The sequence below is a fragment of the Schistocerca gregaria genome, chromosome 6, assembly GCF_023897955.1.
Source record: "Schistocerca gregaria isolate iqSchGreg1 chromosome 6, iqSchGreg1.2, whole genome shotgun sequence".
In the NCBI taxonomy this organism is placed as follows: domain Eukaryota; kingdom Metazoa; phylum Arthropoda; class Insecta; order Orthoptera; family Acrididae; genus Schistocerca; species Schistocerca gregaria.
In genome coordinates this window covers 461,898,095-461,923,892 of record NC_064925.1, presented here as the reverse complement: position 1 = coordinate 461,923,892, position 25,798 = coordinate 461,898,095, and the positions used below count along the sequence as shown (strand labels likewise).

The window sequence follows — 25,798 nt, the reverse complement described above, 5'->3', positions numbered from 1 at the left end:
CTTCCCAGCAAATTAGGGACACTGTTGCTCCTGGGGTATCGGCGAGGACCATTCGCAACCGTCTCCATGAAGCTGGACTACGGTCCTGCACACCGTTAGGCCGTCTTCCGCTCACGCCCCAACATCGTGCAGCCCGCCTCCAGTGATGTCGCGACAGGCGTGAATGGAGGGACGAATGGAGACGTGTCGTCTTCAGCGATGAGAGTCGCTTCTGCCTTGGTGCCAATGATGGTCGTATGCGTGTTTGGCGCAGTGCAGGTGAGCGCCACAATCAGGACTGCATACGACCGAGGCACACGGGGCCAACACCCGGCATCATGGTGTGGGGAGCGATCTCCTACACTGGCCGTACACCTCTGGTGATCGTCGAGGGAACACTGAATAGTGCACAGTACATCCAAACCGTCATCGAACCCATCGTTCTACCATTCCTAGACCGGCAAGGGAACTTGCTGTTCCAACGTGCTCTAGAAGGTGTAAGTCAACTACCCTGGCCAGCAAGATCTCCGGATCTGTCCCCCATTGAGCATGTTTGGGACTGGATGAAGCGTCGTCTCACTCGGTCTGCACGTCCAGCACGAACGCTGGTCCAACTGAGGCGCCAGGTGGAATTGGCATGGCAAGCCGTTCCACAGGACTACATCCAGCATCTCTACGATCGTCTCCATGGGAGAATAGCAGCCTGCATTGCTGCGAAAGGTGGATATAAACTGTACTAGTGCCGACATTGTGCATGCTCTGTTGCCTGTGTCTATGTGCCTGTGGTTCTGTCAGTGTGATCATGTGATGTATCTGACCCCAGGAATGTGTCAATAAAGTTTCCCCTTCCTGGGACAATGAATTCACGGTGTTCTTATTTCAATTTCCAGGAGTGTAGATGTCGACGTATAAATGTGACAATCGTTGTTAACCAGAAAGCCGCTTATAAAGTCACTCTAGCAGAAGTAAGTTTTGTCGATTCTCGCCTCTGTTTGCCGCAGCGCACTTCTTACCGGCCGTGATGATGGCTGGGATGGGCTACGTGGGGAAGAACGAGGCACTCGCCGTGGCGATCCTGAGTCTGTCGCTGGGTCTGAACGGAGCTGCCACCGTCACCAGTCTTGCCAACCACCACGACCTCGCCCCCAACTACGCAGGTAAGTCCTTCATTCGCATGTTTCCACTCTACGAGGCTCCGTTTATAAACAGGAGCTATGCGTAGGTTAGCAACACCGGGAGCTAGATGCCTCAACAACAGTGATCAGTATGTTAAGTTTCACTGTAGGCTTGAAAATGGAGTAAGAAATGTTTTCGTCCACTCGGTGCTCTAAACAGTGTAACAATGAAATGTAGCATGCGAAGCAATGCAAGATGACGTGCTACTGGGTATTACAGGTAGTGGTGTGTACAGAAGTCTGGACCATCACCGCTGAAGGTCTCTCTGTAGGGTGGTACAACATGCTAGAGTGGTTTTCATGAGCAATAAAAAGGGCGGAAATGATGTTTATATTGATCTCTATTCCAATTTCCTGTACAGGTTCCGGAACTCTCGGAACAGAGGTGATGCAAAACTCTTTTTGATGTGTGTAATTTATGTATGTTACCTATTAATAATAAGATACGTGGTCTGAGATGCCGCCTCCCAATGCCAGAACTGGCTTTTGAGCAGACTTGTTCGACGATCACTTATCTAGACTATTGTGATTTTTTTAAGACCAAGGATCGATATACGCTAAAATAGAAACTTTTAGCGTGAAAATCGTGACGGAAATCCACAAAGCTTCAGCTGAAATTTGCAGTGCGTTGACAGAGTAAACAGTTTCTCGGTGGTGCAGTCTGTTCTCTAATAGTTATGAGAGGGTGACTGTGACGTGATAATAATGAAATTCACTATCCATTCCGTTCAACTGCTCTCCCAATTCCTTGGCCGTGTCTGACTGAATTACTATGTCATCGGGAAACCTCAATGTTTTTATGTCTTCTCCGTGAACTTTAATTTATTTTCCAAATTTCTCCTTCGTTTCCTTCAGTGCTTGCTCATTGTACAGATTGAATGACATCGAGAGTAAGCTATAGCCGTGGTACACTCCCTTGTCAACAACTGCTTCCGTTTTATGTCTTTCGATTCCTATAAGTGCAGTCTGGTTTCTGTAAAAGTAATAGATGACCTTTTGCTACCTGAACTTTACTCCAGCTCTCCTCATAATTTCAAACAGTGTTTCCCAGTCAACATTGTAACTGCCCATTTGTAAAAGTTCACAAAGTATCTGCTTACTTTCTTTTACTTTTTCGTGTCCGGAAACCCGGTCACAACTTTTCAGCCCAGTATGGGGCCACGTCCAAAGCGTCTTTCTTGTCCATCCATAATTCGTCGGCTTGCACCTATAATGCCAGTTCGGGCAGGCGAGCAGATGCTCCATATCCTGCACAGCGCCACAGTCAGACTTATCATCCGTGGTTCCAAGACCCCAGCTAGTCACATTTGTCTTCACTGGGGCCACCACTGTCCTTAATCGATTCTGTGTCCGCCATGTCTTCCAGTTTGTGCCGAATCCGCTGAGCGTTTCCGTTGCAGGTGGGTAATTAGGTGGCGGTTCCTCTATTATCGTGGCTAAGAACCTTTTACGGGATTTCAGTCGCCCACTTTCCTTGAAAAATTAAGCTGATTCTTATTATATTGTTGATTACGTTTACTTAAATTATGGACTTACTTTTTTCTCGTTTATAAACATTTATTTTTATCTGTTATTACTTTTATGTTGTAATGTCATGTACTGTCACGTTCCATGACCTTGGAGATTTGATCCTCATTTTTATCCTACAGAACTTGACGTGTAAATAAAAGATAATAATACACTCACTGCCAAATGGGGGTTGCCGATCGTCAATAGTTTTTCTGAGCCTCTCTGTGAATTCATGTGATGTTCTCCGAGAGTTGGGATTCGCAAACGCGGCAGCTCTATATACTTTTGATAGGGAAGTAGGTTTCATGCATCCAGTTGTTAATCAACATGTTTCATTAAGACTCATGTCGACCTTCTTTGCATGGGTTGATCTGGACCATACTGGGCAGGCATATTCGGCTCTAGAGAATCATAAGGCTCGTGCGGTGGTTCTTAATATGGAAGGTTTAGCATCCTGTTTGCTATTAGCTAATTTCAGCAGAATATTGTTTCTTTTGTCGTATCCTTTCGCAATGGTTCCTGTATGTCACAGATCCATCGAGCACCACGTCCAGGTAAGTTGGTTTGTCGGTAGGCTCCACTGTAGTATTATTCCAAGAGACATTAAGTTTACGCTTAGCATGCCAGGATCGAAGATGGAAGGCGCTGACTTGTGTTTTGGACGGGTTTAGCTCAAGAAAGTTGTTTTTATAATACGCTGACATTTCTCTAAGGGCTTTCTCCAGTTTCCGTTCTACATCCTCAAAGGTCCTCCCCTGTGCTGTAATTGCCATGCCATCCGCATACAGAAAATGTTTTGTGTGCTTAGGCATCGGTTGGTCGTTGGTGTACAGATTAAATAGCGCGGGTGCCAAAACTCTTCCTTTTCTGATTTCTCCATCTGCTCTTTTTCCCATTGAAAACAAGATAAAATTGTCTATTTTGTAATAGGGACTATCTTAACAAACAGATAGTCTCTTGGTTCATTATAGAGCTTCTGCTGCAGCAGCCTGTGGTTAATTGTGTCATATGCAGAGCTAAAGTCGATCTTTTTGTTTTCATGTCCTTCCTCTACATGTTCTGCTAAGTACATAATTTGGCTAGTGCATGATTTTCCAGGTCTAAAACCAGCTTGTCGAGGAATAAGTTTCATCTCAATAGTCTGTCATACGATTTAGAATAAATCTCTCATACAGTTTGTAAAGATGACACAGGAGATATATTGGGCGATAGCTCTTTGGTGAATGAGGTGCCTTCCCAGGTTTCAAGAGTGCCACTATCCTTACCTTCCTCCACATCTTGGGGATCTTACATGTTTCGCGACATTGACTGAAGAGTGGCAGGATCCAGTTCTTTCTGCAGAGTCCAAAACGTTTGATCTGCTCCGAGCACGTGTCATCCACCCCAGCTGCTTTGCCGCTTTTCGTATTGCTGACACCCTTGTTGAATTCCTTCATTGTAGTTTTTTATTGTAAAGTCCTGTTAATTTTTACTTTCTGTTGTTTTGTATTAGTCTTTCCATTCAGGAGCAGTTGATGAGCCACTTGATTAGGTGTTACCGCAGAAGACTGTTTGGGACCATTTGGGTCTCCGTCAAGTTTTTTTTTTTAAATCAGATTCAAGGCTGTTTTGCTGCTGTTGTCATATCCATCCTCTCCAGGGTCTCCACCCATCAGTTTTGCCGAGTTTCACTTAGCATTTCCATCAGAGCCATACCACATACTGTTGTTTCTTCATTAAAGGGGTCCTTTTGGTATAATTCCTCGTACTTGGCTAGGAGATACCTGGAGTCATGTGAGAGACCTGGGATGTACTGCTGTCGGCAGCCTCGTGATATATGTTGTCTGGAGATTCTCTGTAGCATTCGCACAAATGCCTGGTAGCTCTCTGGAGCTGGGACGAGGTTTACTACGGTTTTATCCAGTCCATTTGCAAAAGTTTCCCCATTGACATTTTTAAAACTAAATCTTCTGTGAAACGGTACTGCAGTGGTCTTCACTGTACCCCTATTCCTACTGGTCTATGCTGTGTTCGAGGTACATCCATGTTTCCACATTTTACTACTGAAGGAGGCGGAAGTTTTAGATCATGGAGAATACTGTGGTTTCTTGTTTCCATCCGTTCCTCCAACAGGTGTCCTTTTTCGTCTGCTTCACTATATCCCCAAGTGCTGCTGTGGCAGTTAAAATCTCCTCCAATGAATTTAGTGTTTTGGATTGTGAAGTTTTTTGACGGGGTGAAAGCAAATTTTATTCCTGGAGGTTTCTAGACGGATGTTACTGCGAAGTTTCCGATTTCAACAGTTAGTATTTCAATATCATTGGCTGTAGATTTTCCGACAGAAGTCACCGTTATCTCAGCTCTAACGAGTCTGACACTGCCGTGTTTAGGATGCGGTGCTCCCACAGCTGGTCGCATTCCTTCTACACTACTGTCCATTAAGATTGCTACACCACGAAGATGACGTGCTACAGATGCGAAATTTAACCGACAGGAAGAAGATGCTGTGATATGCAAATGATTAGCTTTTCAGAGCATTCACACAAGGTTGGCGCCGGTGGCGACACCTACAACGTGATGACATGAGGAAAGTTTCCAACCGATTTCTCATACACAAACAGCAGTTGACCGGCGTTGCCTAGTGAAACGTTGTTGTGATGCCTCGTGTAAGGAGGAGAAATGCGTACCATCACGTTTCCGACTTTGATAAAGGTCGGATTGTAGCCTATCGCGATTGCGGTTTATCGTATCTCGACATTGCTGCTCGCGTTGGTCGAGGTGCAATGACTGTTAGCAGAACATGGAATCGGTAGGTTCAGGAGGGTAATACGGAACGCCTGCTGGATCACAACGGCCTCGTATCACTAGCAGTCGAGATGACAGGTATCTTATACGCATGGCTGTAACGGATCGTGCAGCCACGGCTCAATCCCTGAGTCAACAGATGGGGACGTTTGAAAGACAACAACCATCTGCACGAACAGTTCGACGACGTTTGCAGCATCATGGACTATCAGCTGGGAGACCATGACTGCGGTTACCTCTGACGTTGCATCACAGACAGGAGGCCGGCCGGTGTGGCCGAGCGGTTCTAGGCGCTTCAGTCTGGAACCGCGCGACAGCTACGGTCGCAGGTTCGAATCCTGCCTCGGGCATGGATTTGTGTGATCTCCTTAGGTTAGTTAGGTTTAAGTAGTTCTAAGTTCTAGGGGACTGACGACCTCAGAAGTTAAGTCCCATAGTGCTCAGAGCCATTTGAACAGACAGGAGCGCCTGCGGTGGTGTACTAAACGGCGAACCTGGGTGCACGAATGGCAAAACGTCATTTTTGGTACTGGTAAGTTCTTATGATAAATACACCAAGCAGATTCAGAAGGATGTACGTTGCAGTAGTTATTTGGAGATGAAGGAGCTTGCACAGGATAGAGTAGCATGGAGAGCCGCATCAAACCAGCCTCTGGACTGAAGACCACAACAACAACAAGTTCCTATGAGACCAAACTGATGAGGTCAACGATCCCTAGGCTTACATACTATTCACTCTAACGTGAACTAACTTCCGCGAAGGACGACACACACATACACACACACACACACACACACACACACACACACACACCACACATATGCCTGAGGGAGGACTCGAACCTCCGACGGGGACAGCTGCGCGAACCGTGGTAAGACGCCCTAGACCGCACGGCGCCATTATTTAAGCAGTCGCATTGTCAACAGTCAAATCGAACTCTTCCATCTTCTAGTACATATAAACTCTTAATTTTATGTTACACACATCCCCGACAAATCAGTTAGCCATGTGAATGCCACTGCTGTCCATGGTTCTCTGCTAAGAGCGTTAGTTTGTTCAGCAACTAGTATTTTGTTGGCGTAATCATTGTATCAACCGGATTTTTTGTTAATAAATAAAAACAAATAAACTAAATATATTTTTTCCATACAGATCTAAGGCTGATTTGTTATGGTGCCGTTACTTTCATTGTTTGATCAACCATTTAACGGAAAATTCACTTTTTATTTACAGAATGCATATTCATTTAAATTTACTACTAAATTATTCGATCTTAGATCCACATAAAATACTGCCTAATTTGGAGGTTCTGTGGGATCTAATGATCGATGACTGGCTTCGATGGATATGATATACTCGAAAAGCACACGTGGATACTCTTCCTCATCCAATTGTCGTCTTTATCAGGGCCAGAGTCGTTGTAACACACTGTTATCATGGTCTCCTCTCGGTGTCGGGGGGGGGGGGGGGGGGGGAATTAACAGTTTCTTTTACTCTGCATTCTTAATCTAATGCTGATAGTGAGGCTGCAACATTAATTTCTCGTTTGCCATAAACCAAAGCTCAGTATCGACTCTTTCAGTTCTGATGTGATTTTTCTTTGCGGACAAACGGAACATTTAGGGTACAAGACTGGGAAAGAAGGGGTTGTATGTCTACAGCTTATACGAGGGGCATTAAATAAGTAATGTAACACTTTTTTTTTCTGAGAACAGGTTCGTTTTTTTCAGGTTTATGGTACACTATATTATTCCCCACTCTTTTGTATGAAAAATCCTGTTTCTCAATATAATATCTCATTGATGCGACGGCCTTACGCCACCCTACTGACAGGGAATATTTGCCCATATGATACCAGTCTACTGGTCGATGTCGGAGTCAACGTCTCTCTCCATCAATAAACTCTCCATCACCCACGTACTGATTTCCGCGGAACGAATTCTTCATTGAGCCAAAGAGATGGAAGTCGGAAGTCGCGAGATCTGGTCTGTAGGGCGAATGAGAAAGAACGGTCCAGTGAAGTTTTGTGAGCTCCTCTCGGATGCAGAGACCTGTCTGAGGCTTTGCTTTGTCATGATAAGAAGAGGTACGTTTGCTTTTTTGTGGCGACAAACACGCTAAAGTTGTTTCTTTATTTTCGTGTGGGTAGTGCAATACATTTCGCAGTTGACCGTTACACCATGAGAGAGGATATCAAAGAGAATAACCCCTTCAGAGTGCCAGCCGACCTTCACCATGACTTTACCAGCTGAAGATGCTGTTTTGAACTTTTGCAACTTGTGGTTTTAACTGTTTCCCCAGCGTCTAACTGTCATTTTAAACATACACTAAATGTATTTCTGAGATTTACTCGAATTTTACGCGTTAGTTAACCCATTAATTGTCATGTTTGCAATATGTGGACATGTCTTTGTAACTGAAATTTTGTATTTGTAATTATATTGGCAACAGTTGTTACTATTTTGTATAGTTGTCCAGACCTTCATCGCGCTTGTGAATTGACTGTTAGTTAGCTGTTGTTAAACGAATGGACTGTACAGGATTATCTGTGTGAAGAGCTAAAGGTTTTCAGAGTTACAAGAGCTGAACATTTTCAAAACACCATGGGTTATGTTATTATGTAACCAACTCCCAGTACTGGCATGTTCTGCAATGATTTTAGATGTTTATCGATTGTTTATTTCGAAGGCTTATTTTACTTTCCCATGACGTCTCTCTCTGAATTTCGACCCTCGTTTGGGGCTCATGACAGATTCCGCCTAAAGCAACATTTTGTTTATCTTCTCTCTCCAGGCGCAGTATGTCGCTATAAACCACTTTCTATAAGGGAAACTGAAGAACTTGTAAATGACCCCAATTTCATGTCTTCTTCTGATGACGATGGTGAGGTGAATAAAACCAGTGAAATTGTCGGGCTGCCTCCAGACTGCGTAGATGAAACGTCTGACTGCGATGGTAACGACGAAAATATATTGTAAGATATTCTTCCAGCTGATGCCTCAGGTACTCTGAAGGACCATGATAATGAAAATATAGAGGCTCAAGAAAGTGCAGAACATTGCACGAAGAAAATGAAAGCTAATATCCCTTCTAATTGAACAACTGAGACCGGCCTGTGTGACCGAGCGGTTCTGTGCGCTTAAGTTTGGAACCGCGCGACCGCTATGGTTGCAGGTTCGAATCCTGCCTCGGGCATGGATGTGTGTGATGTCCTTTGGTTAGTTAGGTTTAAGTAGTTCCAAGTTCTAGGGGACTGATGACCTAAGAAGTTAAGTCCCATAGTGCTCAGAGCCATTTGAACCATTTTTTTGAACAATTGAGGATGCAACTTAAGGTGAAACCTATCACATCGAGTAGAATTTGAAAAGTGCTAATGCCATTTGGTAGTAGCACTGAAAGGAAAGTCTGCAATTGATTGCTTCGAAGAATCTTTTTGGTGAACATGTACTGAAATTGACTGCCAGTGGAAGTGTCCAATACGCTCCACAGAACACTAATCACAGCACTGAGCCAATGAATGCATACAAATGTTCTCGGGTGTAACGCTCCAAACTGGTTAGCGTGTTCTCACACTGGAAAAGTTAAATTGTAATGGAGATTAAGACACTGATATAAGATGCGTACGCCAGTGTATGAGCAGTAACAGATATCTGTACTTCAACAATAACACGCATCTGAAAACAATACTAGCTGACGAAAGTGATAAACTTTCGAAAATTGCTTCCATGATGATCTTGCTGAATAAGAATTGAATGTAATTTCAAGTTTTTTCTGACAGTCTGAGTGTTCGTGAGCAAATGGTTCGGTATTACAGACACCATTATCTAAACCACTTCATTCGTGGTAAATCGGTGAGATTCGAATTTAAGCAGTGGGTTATGTACTGCTCCCGTCATCTACTGCTTCACGAATGAAAATATTCCTCTGCTCCAATTCAGAAGGATGGTGGCAAGGGCATATCGTGCTCAATCATCCGTTGCTGGTGATCCAAAAAGAGCAGGACATCCACCATACCCGAAAGCATTCACATCAAGCGCACCCATTTGAGCTAACAACTTCTGGAGCTGGACACGTGACTAAACGCAATACAATTGGGAAAGAAATAAAACGTGGAATCTGCAGGAAAAATGCAAGAAAGCAGTTATCTGTGTGCAATGTGGACTACACATCGAATGCTTTATTGTCTGCCACGAAGGCAAAAGAAAATGTAAAAAGCGAGTGGCTTGTTCCAGGATCCCCATTTGGGGATCGAGAAAATATATTTATTTCAAGGTTATTACATTTTCTAATTTTAAATTCTTTCTCCCAGTCTATACGTTAATCAGGCAACCCAGAAATAAATGTAGCTTGATGAAAAAAAATTGGCAGTTAATGGGCTAATGTGAGACATTGCTCTCGTTTCCTTTTATCTTGAGCTCTCACACAGTCGTTACTTTGATTCAGTGTTAAACAATTGTAACTTGATATGGCATTAAAAAGAGATAATCTTCGCTCAACTGAAGACTTCCATCAATTATGGTTGTATACATAGTTTCATAATTTTTCAGTAAGTAAAAATAATTATTTTCATTTGGCTCTATTTATTTATACGTTTTATTATGTAAGATAAAGTTACATAGTCAGTATGTATTACAGAATAGCAACAAGTATTCAGCATATTTTACATATAAGAATGTTGCATATCTTGTAAAAGTACATTATAAAATATTAATTTTTTGTTACAGTGACAAAAATAATGACCTGTATTGACAGAATATATTATCTGACATATTGAAATAATACAACATATCTATTTAATTAACCTCCAAACTAAAAAAAGTAATTCCATATAGCACGAGAAACAATAACAAACAAAAACTAATCTGACGGAATTACGTTTTCGTGAAAACATGTTGAGTCTCAGCTTTATCTTCGATAAAAATTAATCTTCTGTTACAGTGGCAAAAATAATGGACTGTATTGACAGAATATATTATCTCACATACTGAAATGAAGTAATGAATTAAAATTTCTATCTAGTCTGGAACTTGAACCTGGGACTCTTGCTTACTATGCAGACGTGTTATGCACTACACCACCCTGGTATTGGTGCTAACAGGCCTGCACTAATTAGTCTAGTCCAGTGCCTTCCCTAACACAAACTTTTGGTCGCCACTCAGCCCATCTTGATTGTCCCATTCTTAAACCGTCAGTATTGCTGAAGCTCTCTGATACTGGAACAGCGCCCCAGCTTTGTACATAATGCTGCAGTGCTGTTTCAGTATCAGAGAGCCTCAGCTATAATGACGATTTAAGGAGGGAAAAATCAAGAAGGACTGAGGAGTGAATTGAGCTTTGCCAGTAATGTGATATACCACGTTTCCCGAGACAGGTCTTCAGCTCTTTATTGGATCATTTTACTTATACAGAAGCCTAACATATTCTATGAAATATTATTGTGTATTCGAACATTTTCCTTGTTATTTACTGCCGTCATGTTTCACCTAGAGCTCAGTTTTCTCTATATTATCATAACTTGTATCTTTTCTTCCAGGATCTCTGTATGGTATAATGAACGCAGTAGGCACATGCACGGGTTTCATCATGCCGGCCATGGTCGGGTACATCTTAGAAGGAGGTGTAAGTATTAATAAAATATAAAGTCTGCTAGAGGTTTCCTTTTGATATTACTGATGCCCGCACACGGACTATTAACTCTCACATGCAACTCCAATTGCAAACGGCGCACCAGTCTTCATCAGGCAGTCGTCACTACTTCGGATTTACGTCCACAATCCCGACAGGGAAAGTGCGAGGTTCACTCCCAACCTTTTCTTTCAGTCATCGAATATACAAAGAGGATTATTTGTGTTGTGAACTCAAGAATGTCTTGCACAGGCCTGGTCCGGAATTGCGGATGCTGACTTCTATTTTCCAATATATTTAGTCCTTAGAGAAATTGGCCACAAATCAAACCAACAGCTCACTCCATGGAATCACTACTAGAAATTAGAACAAAACCTCATTAAGATTTAAAGTCACTTACTTTAGTGCAGAAAGGCAAACATAATGTATGATCAGACATTTTCAATAATGTGCAGTCAGCTATAAAATTAAAGGAATAAACTAATCTTCACAAGTTGACAGGATATGTGATTACAAAATCGATTCAGGTTTCCAAAGAACTTGGCAGTATGAGCCCACTTAATCAGTATGACGTCCTGGCTTGGATGCACGCACTGATTCGGCTAGGAAGGATGTCATAAAGCTATTGCATCTACCCCTGTGTCAAACAGGTCCACGACTGTTGTAACTGGTCCTTGATATCTTGGATACTCGAACTGAGACAGAAATCAAGTCGGAGCTATTCCCACACATGTTCTGTTAGAGACAGATCTGGGGATCTTGCTGGCCACCTAAGTACCTCAGCATTACAGAGATATGTGGACGAGCATTGTGTTGCTGAAAAGTGGCACCATGGTACTTCTGCGTCAGAGGTTACACATAAGCATAAAGGATGTCCACGAGGTAACGTTGTGCAGTCAGAGTACCCTCAATCACTGCCAGCCCTGACGTGAAGTCACAGCTGATGGCTCTGCACACCACGATGCCAGAAGTAACACAGATGTGTCTCTCCAAGACATTGGAGTATGTTACCTCTGCCTAGGTCACCGTCATAATCGCTGACGATGGTCATCCATCGTGCAGAACCAGGTCCATCGCTGTCCTCTGTATGACGCCATCTATCAGCAGTCTGTCCTCGGTGTCCTTCCACGATACCACCACAGTTGCAACCGTTTGTGTTGTGGTGTTATCAGCAGACTACACGTGGGACGATGATTCTCTAGTTCAGCTGCTGCTAGTCTCTGACCGATGTTGTGGGATGACGCAGAATGTCATAGGAAGTCCATTACACTTGTTAACGGATTGAAGATGCAGATACGAAGGGGTTACGATGTCCCTCGTGTCAACAAGAATCTTGAGAACAAGAATCTTGAGAACGGGTACAGGAAGTCTCGAGAGAAGGCAAACAATGCCGCGCAGTAGTCTTGACTGCTCCGAGTCGCCGTCGGTGGTTGCGCTAGCGTAGTCTAGGTCCTGATGCACGGTACTTGAGACTCGTCCTATGGCACTCAGATTTGCACTCAGCATCGCGGTCGGCTTCAGGATGGTGGAAGGCAGCGGGCTGCGGTCCTATAAAGGCCGCCCGGGGTATAGATACTATGAAGTTTGGTCGGATTCACGTGGCGCGCAGAGGCGGGCTAGTGCCGGCTGTGTCTGGTGAGTGTAGCGCCCTTGTTACTGCAGCGGATGTCACGGGCAAATTGCGCTGCGTCGGCTGCAGGCGTCTGGTGGTACGGCAACCCGCAGGACGGCACTGTGTAGCGTGTGGCCGGATCATCAGGCACCAACCATACGCTCCAATTCGTCGCCGCCACACTGTTGTGGTACCTTGTAAACATCAGACGTTTGTATCCTCTATAATACTCATTCTGAAGCATAAGGATATGTCGATCGCTGACTATATTTGCAGTCCAGTAGTGGTGTTTTGTAGCTCGAGAAGAGCAGTAGAGTTATGGAATTACCAAGGCCGGTGGTGGAGAACGATGGCGGTGCCTTAGCGATATAGTATAAGGTAAAAGCAAAAATTATTGTTCTCTATTGCTGCGCTCATATGTTAATTGCTAAAACTGATGTTTGTACTATTGTTATATCAAAGTCCCATGTAAATGTTTTCAAAAATCTTTCAATAACAATCTTTCTTATAAAGATAACTTTTGACAGTTATTCATCTGAATTTAAAGTTTGTTACTAATTTCTCCTATCCATAGACATGCCGGTTATCGTAAAGAAAATCAGTTGTTTTTCATACATAACAAAATCTAGTGGCCAACACTGCACTGGACTGTGCCAGAAAAATTTCTTATAGGGACAGATATATACGCGTTGTCCGGCGGCATCATTGAGGTAAGAATTTTCAGTTTATGCAGAATGATTTCTCAGGGACATGACGCAGCACTGCTGACGTCCAGATTTACCAGTTTAGATTCACAGTCAGTTAATTATTGAAAGGTTACATCAAGAGATTTATTTTGAAAGGTTATACACTCCTGGAAATTGAAATAAGAACACCGTGAATTCATTGTCCCAGGAAGGGGAAACTTTATTGACACATTCCTGGGGTCAGATACATCACATGATCACACTGACAGAACCACAGGCACATAGACACAGGCAACAGAGCATGCACAATGTCGGCACTAGTACAGTGTATATCCACCTTTCGCAGCAATGCAGGCTGCTATTCTCCCATCGAGACGATCGTAGAGATGCTGGATGTAGTCCTGTGGAACGGCTTGCCATGCCATTCCCACCTGGCGCCTCAGTTGGACCAGCGTTCGTGCTGGACGTGCAGACCGCGTGAGACGACGCTTCATCCAGTACCAAACGTGCTCAATGGGGGACAGATCCGGAGATCTTGCTGGCCAGGGTAGTTGACTTACACCTTCTAGAGCACGTTGGGTGGCACGGGATACATGCGGACGTGCATTGTCCTGTTGGAACAGCAAGTTCCCTTGCCGGTCTAGGAATGGTAGAACGATGGGTTCGATGACGGTTTGGATGTACCGTGCACTATTCAGTGTCCCCTCGACAATCACCAGAGGTGTACGGCCAGTGTAGGAGATCGCTCCCCACACCATGATGCCGGGTGTTGGCCCTGTGTGCCTCGGTCGTATGCAGTCCTGATTGTGGCGCTCACCTGCACTGCGCCAAACACGCATACGACCATCATTGGCACCAAGGCAGAAGCGACTCTCATCGCTGAAGACGACACGTCTCCATTCGTCCCTCCATTCACGCCTGTCGCGACATCACTGGAGGCGGGCTGCACGATGTTGGGGCGTGAGCGGAAGACGGCCTAACGGTGTGCGGGACCGTAGCCCAGCATCATGGAGACGGTTGCGAATGGTCCTCGCCGATACCCCAGGAGCAACAGTGTCCCTAATTTGCTGGGAAGTGGCGGTGCGGTCCCCTACGGCACTGCGTAGGATCCTACGGTCTTGGCGTGCATCCGTGCGTCGCTGCGGTCCGGTCCCAGGTCGACGGGCACGTGCACCTTCCGCCGACCACTGGCGACAACATCGATGTACTGTGGAGACCTCACGCCCCACGTGTTGAGCAATTCGGCGGTACGTCCACCCGGCCTCCCGCATGCCCACTATACGCCCTCGCTCAAAGTCCGTCAACTGCACATACGGTTCACGTCCACGCTGTCGCGGCATGCTACCAGTGTTAAAGACTGCGATGGAGCTCCGTATGCCACGGCAAACTGGTTGACACTGACGGCGGCGGTGCACAAATGCTGCGCAGCTAGCGCCATTCGACGGCCAACACCGCGGTTCCTGGTGTGTCCGCTGTGCCGTGCGTGTGATCATTGCTTGTACAGCCCCCTCGCAGTGTCTGGAGCAAGTATGGTGGGTCGGACACACCGGTGTCAATGTGTTCTTTTTTCCATTTCCAGGAGTGTATATGAGTCACACTTTTGTTGGGAGTTTAGTAATTTTTTTATTGGAAGGTTACGGAATTTATCTGTTGGGAGGTTACACTTGGCGACAGCGGGCCAGGATTGTATTTTTTTGAATTTCTGAGAAGTAGTCAGTTATATATCTGCTCTTATTTATCTAATGTTAAATGTAATTTACATTTGTCTCAACGCATTTACTAACTTGTCACTCCTTCTTTCACAGATCATCGACAATTTATTGCTCTTTTTTGTTATCGTATTCGTTCCATTTGTGCTTTGTCTTTGTTTCATTTTGTGTCTACCTTTGAGTTGTGAAAATGCCGCTGGACATTATATCGTAATTGAGTAGTGTATTTTCAAATGATTTTCTGACTTAACTCTCACGTCAAGTGTATGGTAATTTACCATGCATCATAATTTACTGCCACATCTACGTACCCTGTCGCCAGGCTCGTCAATTAACGTCTAACCCTGGGAGATAACTTCTTCCTCTTGCCCTTCTTGTCCTTCTCCTCCTCTCCCTAGTTCTCCTCTTCTTCCTCCTCCTCAGCCCTGTGATTGGTCGATTGGTGTTCTAAAAGCCACTTCCACTACGCCAGTAATTTTATTGGAAATAACAGGTGGCGTCCTCTATGTCATCTGAGAAGAATTTTCCTGTTTTTCCACCTCGTTTGGGTGGTTCCTGTAGTTCCCCTACGTTTAGAGCCGTGCACCAACACCAATAATGTATTAAATGTCCAGTGTTATCAATGCATCTCTTATCAATTTGTGGTATTAAAGCAAGTTCATCGTGAGCGTCTCTTAGTATCTGTGTACAGATGACGCTATTTTTCCAGGATGTGCAGAGTACAAGGTGCCAATACCATGTTGAATGCCTCTAGCGCCAATTTAGTAAACGTAAAACAAGATGGATATACTGAAAAGTAATGCCTCTACCTTCGTAACTCTTCAACAGTTGGCAGCATTGGTATGCGGCAGGTACTGGCTTGTTCCGTAGCCTCTTCTCTACAGCTCCAGTTGACGGGAAGCCTTAGTATTGAACGGTTGTGTTGTTACAGTGTAAAGTATGGAACCCTGAGCAGACGGTCGGCCAATGCGATTTAAGCAGTCATTGAATTCTTGACAGCAGAAGGTGTCACCCCAAAGGAGATTCATCAGAGAATGAAAGCAGTTTATGGTGATTGTGGTGCTGTGAGTACTGTGCGTCGTTGGGCGAGTAAGTTTAAAGATGTTGAGGCGGGAAGATCTGACCTGCGTGACAAAGAAAGAGTTGGACGTCCTGTGACAGCAACCACGGCATCCTCCATATAGTCCCTATTTAGCACCATCTGACTTCCATCTGTTCCCGATAATGCAAGACGATTTGCGGGGACATTATTATGCTTCTGATGAAGAAGTTGAGAGGACTGTGAGACTGTGGTCGCGGAAACAGAGTGTTGGCTTCAGAAAACTTGTTCATCGTTGGCAGAAATGTATCCAACTGGCTGGTGGTTACGTGGAAAAGCGAATATTGGTAATTGAAGATCACATTCTAAGGATTATTTTTGGATTTGATTTATTAAAATATTCCCATCCAGACCCAATTAACGAAGGTGTAGGCATTACTTTTCATTCAACCCTCGTACATAAATACACGGTACACAGAGATCTCACGAGGCAGTAGCGCGCAGTGTGGAAATCGGGAATCTCTCCTTGCTTTATCGGTCATATAGAGGCAATGAACACTTCTGTCACCACAAAGATTAGAATAAGCTCTAAGGAATGAAGAAAGATTAGGGTTTAACGTCTCGTCGATATGTGGTCGTTAGAGACGAAGCGCATAAACCGGTTGGGGAAGAGAATGAGCAACGCCACACTCAAAGAAACCATCCATGCATTCACCTTTAGCGGTTTTGGGAGCCTACCGAAACTCCACGTCTGAATGAGAATTGAAATGGCATCCTCCCCAAATGCGTGTTGTGGGTGGGTAGGTGGGCGTGGGTGGGTGTATGAAGAAGCGTAGATTATTCTCAAAGCAAATGACAGATAAGCCCTAATAGTTTAATGACATGTTGAATGTAAATTTATAACGCCCTGGAGAAGAAACTGACTCGCGAATTAAATAGAAAATACGATTAATTTTTCACTCTGCAGCAGAGTGTGCGTCGATATGAAACTTTCTGGCAGATTAAAACTGCGTGCTGGACCGAGACTCGAACTCGGGACCTCTGCCTTCGCGGGAAAGTGCTCTACCGAGTGAGTTAACATTTTAGTTTAGTTATTTTAAACATTTAATTACATTTTAGGATAGAGATACAGCTAGTGGGTCATGGAACTTTTACAGACAAAATAAAACCGCATACCCATATGCTTTTAGTATAATCAGGACCTCAAAAGATGTACCACATGGTCTATTATCAAATATTCAGGCCCTGCACAACATATCACTTTGGTCATTTACTAATATATATGTTTTAAGAAAAGTAACTGAAGGCATATCTTAATTTTTGGAATGTCCTTGCCATTCGAATGAAATTTTCACTCTACAGCGAAGTGTGCGCTGATATGAAACTTCCTGGCAGATTAAAACTGTGTGCCGGACCGAGACTCGAACTCGGGACCTTTGCCTTTCGCGGGCAAGTGCTCTACCGACTGAGCTACCCAAGCACGACTCACGCCATGTCCTCACAGCTTTAAGTCCGCAGACTCCGCTGTAGAGTGAAAATTTCATTCTAGAAATATCCCCCAGGCTGTGGCTAAGCCATGTCTCCGCAATATCCTTTCTTCCAGGAGTGCTAGTTCTGCAAGGTTCGCAGGAGAGCTTCTGTGAAGTTTGGAAGGTAGGAGACGAGGTACTGGCGGAATTAAAGCTGTGAGGACTGGGCGTGAGTCGTGCTTGGGTAGCTCAGTCGGTAGAGCACTTGCCCGCGAAAGGCAAAGGTTCCGAGTTCGAGTCTCGGTCCGGCACACAGTTTTAAACTGCCAGGAAGTTTCATCCTTGCCATTATCTGTAATTACGTTTAAACAATGTGGCATCCTTTTGCTGTCATAATAGAATATGGACTTCAGAACACCTAAAACTGCCCAAGCACGACTTACGACCAGTCAGCGCAGCTTTACTCCCGCCATTTCGTCATCTACTACGTTCCAAATTTCACTCAGTCTAAGTCGATAGAGCACTTACCCACGAAATGCAAAGGTCCTGATTTCGAGTCCCAGTACGGCACACAGAATGAATCTGTCAGGAACTTTCAACGTAGGAAATAGTCACTCAGCACGTACTTACGTAAATTACGCTCAACGAAGAGAAATGCAGACCTGCATCTCCAATATTTGTAGGCAGCATGTCAGGTTACTGGTTCGACGATGCAACAGGTTACTTTAAACATGTGTTAGCCTTCTGCTTGTAGAGTCCAGTCACGCAGTGAGACAGTTTCCTCGTTCGTACGCACATAAATTCACAACGCTGAAAACAGTTAATTAATAGAAAAATCATACAGAAATCTTGACTGCCTTCGCACATAACATTGAACTGCTATCAAAGAAGAGGGACCACATATCCCAACGCCCGCGAACGGGTAATATTGGCCGAGAGCAAACGGACTCGTCAAAGACGGAAATTTGTCACAGTGGTCAAACAAAGAGGTTGCTAAAGAGCTTGTACCCTGATCGATCTAAACTAGTTTTTAAAAAAGGAGGAAGGGAGATTACAGTTAAAGTCTCAACAACAGCGCGGTCATTAGAGATGAAGCACAAGCTCAGTAATGAAAGAATGGTGAAAGAAATCGGCCATGCCCTTTTCAAAGGAACCATCTCGGAATTTCCTTGGAGCGATTTATGGAAATGAGGGAAAATCTAAATCTTGGATGGTCAGACAGGGATATGAACCGTAGACACCAGAATGCGAATTCATTGTACAGACCACTGTGCTATCTCGCTCGATGAAACCGGTTAGAGCGAATTGCCATTCAGTACTGTAAACATAAGCGTCACCATCCACAAACAGGCAAAATATACTGTGAGTAAATGAAACTGTTAAGTGAAATGAAATTATCGGATGATTGTGATGGCCGCCGAGTTGCAAGTCTTTTGAGCTAACGTCACATTGGGCCACTAGCGTCTCGATGATGATGAGGACAACACAGCACCTAGTCTCTGAGCGGAGAAAATCTCCGACCCGCACGGAGGTCGAATCCGGAACCACTGGGAGGGTCAGACGTGCAGACCACTAAGCGAAGGAGGCGGACAGTGCTAAGTAAATAGGAGCCTTTCAAGCTAAATAGTGGATGCAGATGAAGTCTTCTTGCTTGCCGAGTTGTGTCTGCTAGTGCTGAGTTTCCAATGAATTCGACTTGTATGACCGTCATGGATAAAATCCCCTGTGTACAGAAACATGGAATCTGCAGACAGAGATAATGCGATACCCAGCTCAATCTCTCCGTCCATGTGATCCGGAGCGCCAGTGTTCACGCTGTGTTCTTTGACTTCAGGAGGGTAATCGACACAGTTTCGCAGAATCGTTTAGTCCAGATTTGTTATTGGATTCATGGCTTCATTGCAGGTAGAACTCGAAATGCCTCTCTTAGCGGAGCAGAATCGACTGACGTGAAAGTAGTTACGAGTCTACCCCAGTAAACTGAGATAGGACCATTATTATTCGTAAATACATCTTAATGATTTCATGGATAACACTGTAAGGTAACTAGGAGACAATACTACTGCCTATAGAAAGGTTCCAACGCAAGGAGACTCTAGCGGCATACAGGAAGACCTGCAAAGTGCAAAGATTGGTGCAGAGACTGGCGGCTGATCGAGAATGTGAATATGAGGCGTATTCCGAAACTATGGTCCGATCGGTCGTGAAATGAAAACCACAATGAAAATTAGATAAAGCTTTACATAGGTGTGTTGGACAGTGTAGAGATCGCTTCACGTCTGTCTTTTCAGTTCTGAGGGCACAGTGAGCACGTAAAGATGCCTAGAAAACAGTGTCTCCCGCCAAGAATGAGTGCCCATGAGAGATTTAACCCACACAACATAACTGTCATGCATTTCCTTCTTCATGACAATTCTCGGCCGCACTCTGCAGGGGTAATGAGGACGCCCCTGCAGCGTTTTCGATGGGAAGTGTACGATCACCCTGCATACAGCCAGGACTTTGCTCCCTCTGATTTTCATCTCTGATGACATGGGAATGCAGTGTGGCTAGTGCTTCCCGTCGGGTAGACCGTTCGCCTGGTGCAAGTCTTTCGAGTTGACGCCGCTTCGGCGACGTGCGTGTCGATGGGCATGAAATGATGTTCATAAAGACAACACAATACCCAGTCCCTGAGCGGAGAAAAATCTCCGACCCAGCCGGGAATCGAACCCGGGCCGTTAGGTATGACATTCCGTCGCGCTCACCACTCAGCTACCAGGGGTGGACTTCTGCTGACATGAACAGCTGGCTTTGAAGTCAGCGTTTTGGTACAGACAACGAACTACAGATCAGCGCAGAGAATCGGAGAAAAGTGCAGGCGGATGCCGTCTACAACGAGGGTATTGGAAAATTGGTACAACACGACGACAAATGTCTCAGACGGAGCAGTGACTACACTACTGCCATTAAAACTGCTACACCAAGAAGAAACGCAATTTTGTTGAATAGATCCTGAGAAATCAGTACCCAGCACAACCACTTCTGGCCTTAATAACGGCCTTGATACGCTTGGGCATTGGGTCAAACAGAGCTTGGATGGCGTGTGCAGGTGCACCTGCCCATGCAGCTTCAACACGATACCACAGTTCATCAAGAGCAGTGACTAGCGTATTGTGATGAGCCAGTTGCTCGGCCACCATTGACCAGACGTTTTCAGTTGGTGAGAGATCTGGAGAATGTGCTGGCCAGGACAGCAGTCGAACATTTTCTGTATCCAGAAAGGCCCGTAAAGGACCTGCAACATACGGTAGTGCATTATCCCACTGAAATGTAGGTTTTCCCAGGGATCGAAAGAAGGGTAGAGCCACGGGTCGTAACACATCTGAAATGTAACGTCCACTGTTGAGAGTGCCATCAATGCGAACAAGATTTCAGCGAGATGTGTAACCAATGGCAACCCATACCATCACACCGGGTGATACGCCAATATGGCTATGACGAATGCACGCTTCCAATGTGCGTTCACCACGATGTCGCCAAATACGGATGCGACCATCATGATGCTGTAAACAGAAGCTGGATTCATCCGAAAAAATGACGTTTTGCCATTCGTGCATCCCGGTTCGTCGTTGAGTACACCATCGCAGGCGCTCCTGTCTGTGATGCAGCGTCAAGGGTAACAGCAGCCATGGTCTCCGAGCTGATAGTCGATGCTGCTGCAAACGTCGTCGAACTGTTCGTGCAGGTGGTTGTTGTCTTGCAAACGTCCCCATCTGTTGACTCAGGGATCGAGACGTGGCTGCACGATGGGTTACAGCCATGCGGAAAAGATACCTGTCATTTCGACTGCTAGTGATACGAGGCCGTTGGGATCCAGCACGGCGTTCCGTATTACCCTCCTGAACCTACTGATTCTATATTCTGCTAATAGTCATTAGTTCTCGACCAACGCGACCAGCAATGCCGCAATACGATAAACCGCAATCGCGATAGGCTATAACCCGACCTTCATCAAAGTCGGAAATGTGATGGGACGCATTTCTCCTCCTCACACGTAGGTTGGAAACTTTCCTCATGTCAGCACGTTGTAGGTGTCGCCACCGGCTACAACCTGGTGTGAATACTCTGAAAAGCTAATAATTTGCATCTCACAGCATCTTCTTCCTGTCGGTGAAATTTCGCGTCTGTATCACGTCATCTTCGTGGTGTAGCAATTTTAATGGCCAGTAGTGTATTTAGAGATTTGCCGGATGATGTAGCTAACTGTAGCAAATAAAACACTTTTGATTTGCACTATGGTTTCCATTTCACGACCTATCAGACCTTACGTTCGGAGTGCGCATCGTATACGTAATATGTTGCGCGTACGTAAGGAAATCGTCTACTTTTCGATTACTCTGCTGATGACAAATCACGGGAAACAGTAACTACCGTAAAATATCTGGAAGTAGGTATCTCGATCGTACTGAACTGGAATGACCACGCAATATGTATAGCAGGAAATTAGAGTCCAGTTTGGGATTCTTTGGAAGAATATTGAAAAATGATATAGATCATCCACAGAAGATGTGGCTTACACAACACATGTTCGACCAATTCCAGAGCATTCTCGTCCCATTCTGACCACTATGAGGTTGCGTTAAGCAAGAAATAGAGAAGGTCCAACGAAAAGCGACGCGTTTCGTCACAGGACCGTTTAGTCGGAGCGAGAGCGTTATGGAGATGCTCCAATGGCAAGACGCTACAGGATAGGCATTGTGATTCACAGAGCAGATCACTACTGAAATACACTGCCTGACTAAAAGATTGAAGTACTCAGAAGGGGAGGAGAAAACAAAATGAACTTTCACGGGTTGAGAGGGTAAGTGTTGCTATTTTCATTGATTACAACATCGAGTCCAATTTACAGGAACTTGGCAGTATAGACCAACTTATAAGTGTGACGGTGAACCATTTTAGGTCTGGAAGCATTCACTGATTTGGCTGGGAAGCATACCATAAAGCCATTGCATCATCTCGCCGGCCGACGTGGCCGAGCGGTTCTAGGCGCTTCAGTCTGTTCGAATTCTGCCTCGGCCATGGATGTGTGTGATGTCCTTAGGTTAGTTAGGTTTAAGTAGTTCTAAGTTCTAGGGACTAATGACCTCAGATGTTAAGTCCCATAGTGCTCAGAGCCATTTGAACCATTGTATCATCTCCCCAGGCAAGCTGGCCGTAAACTGTTGTAAATGATCCTTAATGTCGTGGACGTCCTAGCCGGTCCCACAAATGTTCTGATGGGAACAGGTTTGGGGTCTTTTCGGCCGTTGAAGTACCTCAGAAACATGCGGAGTTGTCATAGAGACACGTGTCATGCCTGAGCAAGCATTGTGCTGCTGAGAAATGCCACCTTCATAGAGGTAACACATGCGAACGCAGGATGTCTGCCACGTACCACATTGTCAGTCACTACCAGCTGTGACCTGCAATCATACTGATTGCTTCCCACACCATGACACCAGCGGTAACACAGCTGTGCCTCTCCAGAACAATGGAAGAACGAGACCTCTCTCAAAGTCTCTACCATAGCCACCAACGATTGTCGTCCGGGGTAGTGTGGATCCCCGATTCATCGCTCAGCACAGTGTGGAGCTATTCTTCAGCAGTCCATGGCTGCCAGTGATGGTACAACAATAAACGCAGCCGATTGTGTTGCGGTGTTAATGGTGGGCTATGAAGGGCACAGTAATTTTCAAGTTGGTCCGCTGCCGTTCTCTGACCTATAGATCGGATAACACAGAATGTTACAGGCAGTTGGTTACTGATAGTAAAATGTTAACTTCACTGCCGGAAATGTTACAGTTAATAAAATGTTCTGGGCTATTATCCCACGATCGAATGGATTTCACATTAAAACCCTACGTTTCGTCTCCACCTGCGGAATGCATTCTCAAGGGGGACGAAATATCCTAGACGGATGAGGACGAAATGTTGGGTTTTAATGTGCAATTAATTCGATCACAGCATAACAACCCGAAACATTTTACTGATAGTCCGTTAATTGTTCTCAGACGGCAGGAGCGATGTGGTTGGGTACGATGTGCTTGGTGCAGACTATGGCATTCCTCCGTTATGATTGTCAGGCGAGATCGATGGGAACCCTGATGACACGTATTCGTGCCCTCACCTTCCCATGAAGTCCAGTGTCAGGCAGCTGCCACATCTGAATACCCCACACGTTTAGATACTTCACGATTCGACAGCTGAACAGACGGAGACCCAGAGTGAGGGCGCTTTCAAACTATGTCTGGTGCTGATGATATCTTACACGAGTACGTAGCATTTCTGTGTCCTTTACTGCCCTCATTAAATATATGACATAGTTTACGGCCCTTATATATCACATCAAGCCTGGTAACAACCAATGGCTCTGAGCACTATGAGACTTAACATCTGAGGTCATCTGTCACCTAGAACTTAGAGCGACTTAAACCTAACTAACCTAGGGACATCACACACATCCATGCCCGAGGCAGGATTCTAACCTGCGACAGTAGCGGTCGCGCTGTTCCAGACTGAAGCGCCTAGAACCACTCGGCCCTGGTAACAACACTAAACTAGAATAACACTAATACAATTTGCCAGCCGGCCTACCAGCTTCCGAGAATTGCAACTCTTATCATTTACATACCCACCAATGGCGCCAATGTGTATGGATTATAATGGCATCTGACCATGTCTTGTCGGTTCTTTCGTCAGTGAGTGTACGTATAGTGTACATTTCAGGAACAGTTGCACAACGTATTATATTACATCCTTTCACACACATCTCACAAAATGACCACAACAAGGCAATCAGGGAAATAAGAGTTCGTACGGAGCTTTACCAACAGCCACTCTTTGCACACACTACCCTCCCTAGGAAAGGGTGGTGGTACTAGCAGAATATTTCACCACACGCTTTAAGATGGCTTCCGGAGTGTAAATATAGTCGTGAAATTGTGACTGTGAAGTCGTTGTTCTTTGTCACAGTTCACTTGACCAGAATCCATAACAGCTCTGGAGCAACAGCACACCGAAGACGACAAACTGATTCCCACTTTCGCTGTACCAAATTCTGCATAACGATTCTAAAATTTTATCCTGTAAAACTGAGTGTTTGATGTAACCACATGTACGTTTTATTTTGTTGCAGAGTACCTTACAGCAGTGGCAAATCATCTTCTTCATCGGGTCTGGGCTGTACCTCGTGAGCGGTCTTGTGTTTATCTTCTTTGGCTCTGCTGAGACGCAGCCGTGGAACCTCAAGAAAAAGGAGGAAGCGACACCCTCTTGATACCTGCACCAAACACTGCACACTCTTCGCTGGACGCAATGCCAGTACAAAGATGCTACTGTAGCAATAAAGTTTTTGAAGTACACTTTGTTGGTATTACTATCACACTACAATTTAGTTTACTAATTACTGTCACTGGAAACTATTATTAGTTAGTTGGACCATAGACACAAAAATTAGAGCAGGTTCATGACAGGACCAAAAACGTCCCAGTACTGTGTGAAGTACAATCATCTCTCCGCCATCGGTATGGCATTCTGCGGACACATGGAAAAGACATGAAACCTCATAATACATTTTCAGCAGTTCACCATACATCCTATTACAGTTCGCCACTAGATTTCGAGCAGTACACAATATAATGACAACAGTTTAAAATCAGTTCTCAGTAATTCACAAAGGAAATCATGAACATCGCCACCAATTTAGATGGCCTCTACTGTTCTCAGAAGAGCACACAGCACTTCTTCTTGTCTTATCGTCTCTTTACATTTTATTATAAATAGACAAAATATTTATGGTTGTATCACGATTTGTAACGTAACAATTTAAAATTTTTCCAGTGGGGTCAGAAAGCACGCAGGTATATACTCAAGATATAATACATGATTTTGAATGTTGTAATTCAACTTTATTATAGAAATAAAAACTTGGGAACAATGCGCCTCTTCAATCAACATTTGTGTGTCCATTGTTGTAACCAATTCGTAGAAAATACGTACAGCTGCGTGGTTGGAACCAATTCATTCTTAGGAATTGCATTTTGTTGAAGGAAGGCGTGGTATTATATTTTATTCGTAACAGATCATGATGTGCTCTTTGAAAGGGGCTACGACCTCAAGCAGGTTTTAGCAGATATACATAAGAGTGATAGTAATGATGAACCGATTTATGAAAATTAAAATGAGAGTGA

General features: G+C 44.6%; 1 protein-coding gene across 1 annotated transcript in view; it reads left to right on the top strand.

Moving 5' to 3' along the window:
• Positions 1 to 24,970, top strand: part of LOC126278467 (putative inorganic phosphate cotransporter) — a 247,204-nt gene extending 222,234 nt beyond the window's left edge. The window contains exons 9-11 of the mRNA XM_049978610.1: positions 981 to 1,136; positions 10,982 to 11,067; positions 24,745 to 24,970. Of these exons, the coding sequence (XP_049834567.1) occupies positions 981 to 1,136; positions 10,982 to 11,067; positions 24,745 to 24,885 (383 nt within the window). The 3' untranslated portion in view covers positions 24,886 to 24,970. The remainder of the gene's footprint in view (positions 1 to 980; positions 1,137 to 10,981; positions 11,068 to 24,744) is intronic.
• Positions 24,971 to 25,798: the final 828 nt, after the last annotated feature.